The sequence below is a fragment of the Zosterops lateralis genome (genome assembly GCF_965231275.1).
Source record: "Zosterops lateralis genome assembly, chromosome: 13".
NCBI lineage: Eukaryota > Metazoa > Chordata > Aves > Passeriformes > Zosteropidae > Zosterops > Zosterops lateralis.
Window position 1 is genome coordinate 10,041,471 of NC_139773.1, and position 7,282 is coordinate 10,048,752.

General features: G+C 44.3%; 1 protein-coding gene across 1 annotated transcript in view; it reads right to left on the reverse strand.

The window, feature by feature from the left end:
• FBN1 (fibrillin 1) overlaps positions 1-6,676 on the reverse strand; it is a 142,470-nt gene extending 135,794 nt beyond the window's left edge. The window contains exon 1 of the mRNA XM_083870574.1: positions 6,495-6,676. Within this exon, the coding sequence (XP_083726700.1) occupies positions 6,495-6,661 (167 nt within the window). The 5' untranslated portion in view covers positions 6,662-6,676. The remainder of the gene's footprint in view (positions 1-6,494) is intronic.
• Between the last annotated feature and the right edge of the window lie 606 nt (positions 6,677-7,282).

The window sequence follows — 7,282 nt, forward strand, 5'->3', positions numbered from 1 at the left end:
TGGCTTTCATTTGGTATTTCTGAGGCTATAATGGTCATGAATCATTTCATAAAATGAGAAGTAGAAAGGAAAACAACAGATTCTCCAGCAAGTCAACATTGAAAATATTTTTCCAGATAAAAGCTAGACCTCCTTCATACTTCAGTGAAGATCTATAAGCAAAACCAGAAGGCAGAGGTTTTAATTTAACAGGCTATATTTTACATCCCAATGTACCTTCCAAAGAAGAGCTCAACTTTACTGAACTGTCACAAAACACCAAATGATTCTCCTCATGCTTCTACCTGCACACCAGCCTTAGCATGAATGAGGCTGTTCAGTAGGTCTGAAATCCTTTTAAAAAGATTACCTAAATAAAACTAGGTGGGAAAGTCAGAATGGATGAGAAAACAACTAAAGGAGAAATGTAAGATTGAAAAGCTACAAATATATTTCCCAGCACAGTGCAATGGTTAATCAGAAACACTCCAGGCCACAATTGCTCCATTCTACAAAAATATTTACTGAGTCTGGGGAGCAAGACCAAAGTGACAGACATGCCTCTATATCCTCTTCATCTTTAGGGTTCAGCAGGGAGATGAAGAAGAATGAGATGGGAGTCACTCTCATTGCAAAACAAAAAAGTTAATGATTCATTTCTTACTATTTTCATATGTGCACATTCAAAGATCTCAGGGTCCTAAAATCTTATCTAAGTAGAGATGGCCAGTGGCCATCTATTACCCAGTGTCTACCACATTTTTACCAAGAGGAAATTTCCCGTGTGATTCATACAGCTAAATATTTGGGGTCTTTTAATTTGGGTAATACTGTTCTAACAATCACAGGTTGCTCAGTCCATGAACATATTTAAAGTGACCCTTGTCAAAAACTGTATAGAAGTTCATTCACTAAATATTCAGGTTTTGAGGATGGAAGAGGAATGACAAAGACTGTCCTAAGTGAGCAGCAATGCTGAGCAACACACCACAGGAAAGGAAAATAAACATACAGGGAAACAGGAGCTGTAATCTTATTTGATAAGGACGACTGTAAGTGAAGCTGACAGATGGACTGTTCCTGCCAAGCTCTGACCCAGAGATTCTCCCTTTGCTCCCATATCAACTGAGAGCAGCCCAATGCTTACTTCAAGCCTGCATCCCCAAGCCCAGCACAGCCCCAAAGGTTCTCACACCAGTGTGAATCTGCACATAGAGCAGAACTTAGCCAGTGACCAAGGCAAACAGACCCAGGTGATAAAGAATCTGATGAACAACTTGTGGAACCACCACTGAACACAAAATGTATCCTGTGCTGGCTAACAACAGGGGAGAAGTCTACTTTTATAAAACTTAAGTAGGCTCTTGATTGAGGAAAGTGCAGCTATGCCTATCCAGAGTTTCTTCTGTCTCCTTGAAGCAATTCTCTCAGGAAACCTGCACTGCAAACTGCAAATTACTGCACCCTGCTCCAAGAAGACACACTTTCTGCAGGTGCTGTTCTTCCCCCAACTCTTTATGCATCCAGTTTCTAAAGACAGCACACCCCCGTCAATAAAAGTTCAATTAAACATTAACAAACTGAGATCAGAAAGACACCACCACATATAAGATTAGACAACTGCATAACAAATCCACAGAAGAAAATTGTTACCTGGAATGCAAAGAAAGAAACAAAGTACTATCCTTGATATCTCTTGTGTTCTGAGTAAGGGCTGATCTGTTTCGAACCTGCCAAGCAATTAAATCATAGCAACCATCAGCCTTAAAGGACCCCTCAGGATGTACCTTCCTGCAATGGGACACAAAGTGACAATCCTGATGTGAAAAACCCAAAGTGAAATACACCACAGGCCAGCTGTGACTGGTCCTGCAGCATCTGGGCCAGTATCAGGCCTGCCTGATACAGCCAAGAGCTAAGCAGACAAAAATTAATAGATAAATGAGGAGAAGAAAGGAAAGGAATTACATCCAGTCTTACCTTCCTGTTCAACATGTCACCCTGGCACAGGGGTGCTGGGTCACAGGAAACCTGCTTCATTTTAGTCTCCCAGGCTGATATTACAACATTACAACAAAGCAATCTTGTTTCATACAGTACATCAAGGATGCTGCTATACTGTTTATTGTAGCCTTTTTTCCTCTGCTTGCTCTATTTATGACCTACTACCATCAAATGGCAAGAAAGTAATTATCTAATGTATTTCAGGAGAGGCACATGGCACTTCAAAACCATTTGTGTCCTGCTACAATACACAATGAGAAAGATCACAGAGAGGAAGAGTGGCTAAGCTGTCAGTAAGAGAATCACATGTGCCTCAGAGCCTCCCACTAAAAGGGAGACTGCAACAATATTCACCAGGAGTTTTAACCACAGGTTGCACTGGCATGCTCAAAATTAATAAAGTCCTAATTCTGCCCTACAAACTACACAGGCTTAGAAGTCTATCCCCAAAACTGATAAACCAGAATTGGGATTAAGGCTGTGCCTTCTAAAGAGATAGTGTCCAAATGACACAATTTGGATATCTAAATGGAGGCTACAAGGATTACAAAGCCCCGAAGATTATTTACTTTTTTCTGGGTTTCTCCTGCTCCACAAAGTCACACCTACATCCAATCTCATTGTACCAAAAGAGAGGAAACACATATATGAGGCAATATCTATGAACTTATTTCACTCCAGAACCAGATTTCCAAGGACCATGTAATAACAAAAGAACAGTACCACAACCATTGGCAAATACATTCAGAGAGGTACAGAATATTAACAGTACGTGTAGTTGCCAAGGACTTCAGTTTCCACACTAGGATGTGCTGGAATAAAAGTTGGTCATCCTCCATGTAAGCTTTACCCCACAGGCACAGAGGACTGGAAGGAGGCCAGCCATGCCACCTGGAAGCCAGGTGAATGCTCCAGCACATCAGATATTACAGCAACCTGCATGTATTTTTAATTAAGTTTTTTTATTTCCAAGTACTCAGGCTGCCTCCCGTTTGCAGAGTGGCACTGACAAGGTGTGGCACCAGCAGCTGCCCAGAGGTGTGCAGGCCACAAGTGGCAAGAAAAGTCTTTGAGGTTTTTCAGTATAAACAAATATTTACCAGTACAGAAAGTCTGCTTTTCTTCAGCAGGCTTTTAGTGGTAAAGATTGGTTTAAAACGAAAACCAGAAGCCCTAATTATATAGCTGAACACTAGAATTAAGTTATAGATTCATAAGATTATTCTATTTCAGGGAGCATTGATGCATAAAAAGGGTCCAACCTTTAAAAATGCAACCAAGTTTACTCAGGGAAGTGTATCAGTAAACCTGTGGTCCTCATTTGAGAAAACCAAAAGAAATTGGTCCAAAAAGCTCAATCCCCTGTTGAATATCTTTAATCCAAGACTTTCATGAATCCTTTTGGAGCCAAGTATTCTGTTCTGCAGTATTTGCTATCATTTCAAGTTAATAAAAACAAAGAAATTAAATCATTCTTGCACAAATACATTTAGTTAGTCTCCTAATTAGAAACATGTCAGAATTCAACTATCTTGAAGAAATTTCAGTTCTTTCAAAAATTCTGTTATTTGTTAAGAAAATCATTGCTTTCTCTGACCATTATACTGAGAAGAGACTGATAAACATGACAAACATTGCTTAAAATGTTTTTAAGAACTGACTGATACTCATTAGTGTTTGAAATCATCTAGCATCATCAGAAAATGGGAAATCCTAATTAATGCTAAGATCCCAGCACATAAATATGCATTGAATTAGCAAAACACAGATGGAATTAAAAGGACTTCACCTCTAATGCCTCCAAAGCAGGATTGATTCAACTTACATGAGCAGCAAGTGTAACTTCTTAAAATGAGAACCTAAGAGGCATTTCCAAATAATTTATAATTATTAAAATTAAAATATGCTTCTAGAATCAAATCATACATTCAGACAGCTCATTGCCATAAACAATGAGGCAAAGGTCACACAAATGAAAGCAAACATCTCCTGCAGTGAACAGCTTGCAATAAAAAAATGTTAAGTAGGAAAAATCATAAGAACTGAAACAGATCTTAAGCGTCTTCATTTTAACATACAAGACCAGTATTTACACACAGACTAACCTCAATACTTTCAAATGCTAGAAGACTTCCAATAGTCATTATAATCAAACACACAAAATGACTAAAGTGTAAAAATGTATCCCCATGTGCCTTACAATCAGAGCAAGAGTTCATTTCAAAATGAAAAGAAAGTCTTAGTCAACTGTAATAACATGGAAATAAAGTTTCCCAGCATCTGTTATGACTTGTATTACAATTAACAGATTCCCAAATGTATTTGTACTGATGAACAAGTTAAAAAAATACTATGTCTTCTTGTAAAATCATATTTTTAGTGCTTTAGTCCTCCAATTACAATGAATAATGTATATACAGTTCCTGTACATTCAAAATATGTTTTCCATCTGTCTTTCCAAATTCGTTCCAACCTTGTCTGTTAGAATGACAATTCTTTTTATTCACATTGTACAGTACTGTACCACACCTAAGAAAGTGCTCACAACTTCTAAACTGGAAATATTCAGTAGGATTCACCCAACCATGATCAAAATTACCGTCCTGCAAGCAATTTGGGAACTCTGTACTCAAATCAGGGTTACAAAAGAAGATCTAACAAGAAACCAAACTAATAATTTATTTTGTCTTTTTCTCAGTTTATCTGGCAAATCATTACATCCTTGTTAAGAATCTGCTTCCCAGGGGTACTCATTCATATTGGTAATATTCAAAAAAAACTGACCCAGATACAGAATAACTAAAATTTATGTTGTTATTATCTCTAGATTTGCAGATTACTAAGCAGATAGATAACATCAATAAAAGGAAGAATTTTGCAAAGGACATAAAAGATGGTAAGCTTCTGTCACTTATAAGAATCAACTCACAAGATTAGATACTTACCCTAACCCATTTTAGATTCCAAAAGTAATTAACACTTGAAATATCATCCCTGGATGCATTATTATTATGTCTAAACAGCCCAGTTTAGAGTGACAGTTACACACACCAAAGAAATTTTATCCTCAGCTAATGAGCCTCTAACTTCCACCAAGTCAGCACAATGTGCTAGATGGCATAATCTGTGCCACTGAGCAAAAAAAGGTGTTCATCAGTTTGATATTAACTCAGAATCCTGTAACAACAATGGTTATTAAAATACGCTACAGAATACAGGGACTTTCTAGTAAATGTCCTTCCTTATTATCTTTTATTGCTTGCAATTGATCCCTCAAACTTTACTGTATGTCCTTCTCACCTCCTAGATTTTGTCACATCTATTTTGGATCTGCTTTGTCCAATTATTTCTTTTGTGACAAGGTATAAGGAAATTAAATAAGAGAGTTTGATCCAACAAAATCAGATCCATGAAAAATAATGCTGACAGCTTGCATCCAATTTTACAGCATGCAGATCTAAAAACATAAGCCTTTTTCAATCAGGCAAGCATTAAAAAACTCAAGATTCTAAATCTAAATATAGGTAAAAAGTACTATAGAACTACAAGGAAGTTAGCAAGAAATTAAAGCATATTCATCAGGGCCTCTAAGTTGTAATAGCTCCTTTTTGAGAAAATGGGGGGCAAAAAAAGCAAATCGCTTGCATCCCTTACTGAAGTGGAACTATTTTAATACAATTTTTGTTACATTTCTCCTCTGTCTGACAACAGAAAAGATCTGGCTATGGGCTGAAAAGCCACGTTGGATCACCTGAGAAAGGAAAGTTCTTTTTTATTACTTTACTACAAACTTTTCACCTTTAGTGAACTAGATTTTCAACTGCACATGCACGCAATGCCTTTCAGCTGACTTCACAACTATTTTTGCATTGGAAAGGTGTTCCATTAGAATGGGGAAAAGTTTGCCTGACACAGATTTAGCCTTTAAAAAAAAACTCTCTCCAAACATGTACCACAATGTTTCTTAACAAACATTGGGCTCACTCATACTAGTGCTAGATAGTTAGACAGTCCATATGAGAGCAAGATGGACATCAAAAAAGGCTCAAGGTGGAGATGAGAGAGGACAGCCGATGGGAAGGGCAGGCTGCGGGCTCCAGGCATCCCCGTTATTCCGCTTTATGCAAAGCAGGAGCGCGGGATGCGGGAGGAATGCAGAGCCCGCGGAGCGCCTTTATCTAAGGCCTTCCTAGAAGACAAATTAGCGACCCCCGCGCTGCTGCGGCTCATCCCCAGGAAGCATCGCCCAGCAGAGGAGAGGCCGGGCTGCGGGCGGCGGAGGAGCCCGCACTCTGCCCGTGGGGGGGTTGGGGGGTCGGGGCTCCCCGGGCGCGCCCCCGGCCCCGGCGCTGCCCCGCGGTGCCCCCCGGCCCAAAGCGCTGCCGGCATGGGCAGCCCCAAGGGAGGGGGCTCGGGCAGCCCCAGAGCGCTCCCCGTTAGGGTTTCTGGCGATGGGTACACACACGAACGCGGGCAGATGTGCCCCCGGGAGGGGCCGGCCCCACACCTACCCTTTGAGCGCGTCGTGCCCGCCGCCGTGCCCTCGCCTCTTGGCCCGGCTGGCCCGGCTCTCCTTGGCGCTCGCCCCCTCGGCGTGCCCGGCGGCGGCGGCACCAGCCTGGGACGCCCACAGCACGGCGACTCCCAGGGCGATCCCCAGCAGCCGCCCCCGCCACATCGCGTCCCCCGAGCCCTCGGGCTGCGAGCGGCCGCTGCCTCCTCTCCGCCGCCGAAGACTGCCGGTCCCCGCCGCCCCGTCTCCGACCGGCCTCTCCGGTGCGAGCTGCGAGGGAGAAACGAGGAGGAGGGGGGGAGTCAGTGACCGAGGAAAAGCGGCCGCGGCCACCCCGCGCCCCCCGCCGGCCCCCGGCCAGCCCGGCGCTGTCGCTCCCGCCAGAGGCGGCGGCCGCGGGGATGGCGAGGGGCTGCCCGGGGCGGGCGGGCTCTGCTCCCCTCCGGCAGCATCCGCGGGGCTCCGCACCCGCCGCGGACACACCGCGGCCGCCAACACCGCTCCCGGAGCCGCTGCGGGGCTGGAGGCGTCCCCCGGGCGCGAATCCCGCCGGCTCCCCGAGCCGGGCACCGCCGGAGCCCCCGGGCAGAGCCCCCGGGCAGGAGCCCCCGGGCAGAGCCCCCGGGCAGGAGCCCCCCGGCAGGAGCCCCCGGGCAGGAGCCCCCCGGGCAGAGCCCCCGGGCAGAGCCCCCGGCAGAGCCCCCGGCAGAGCCCCGCGCCCAGCCCGCCCGCCCCGGGAGAAGGCGCTGCGAGGGGCGCGCACCCGCTGGAGCCGCCGCCGCCGGC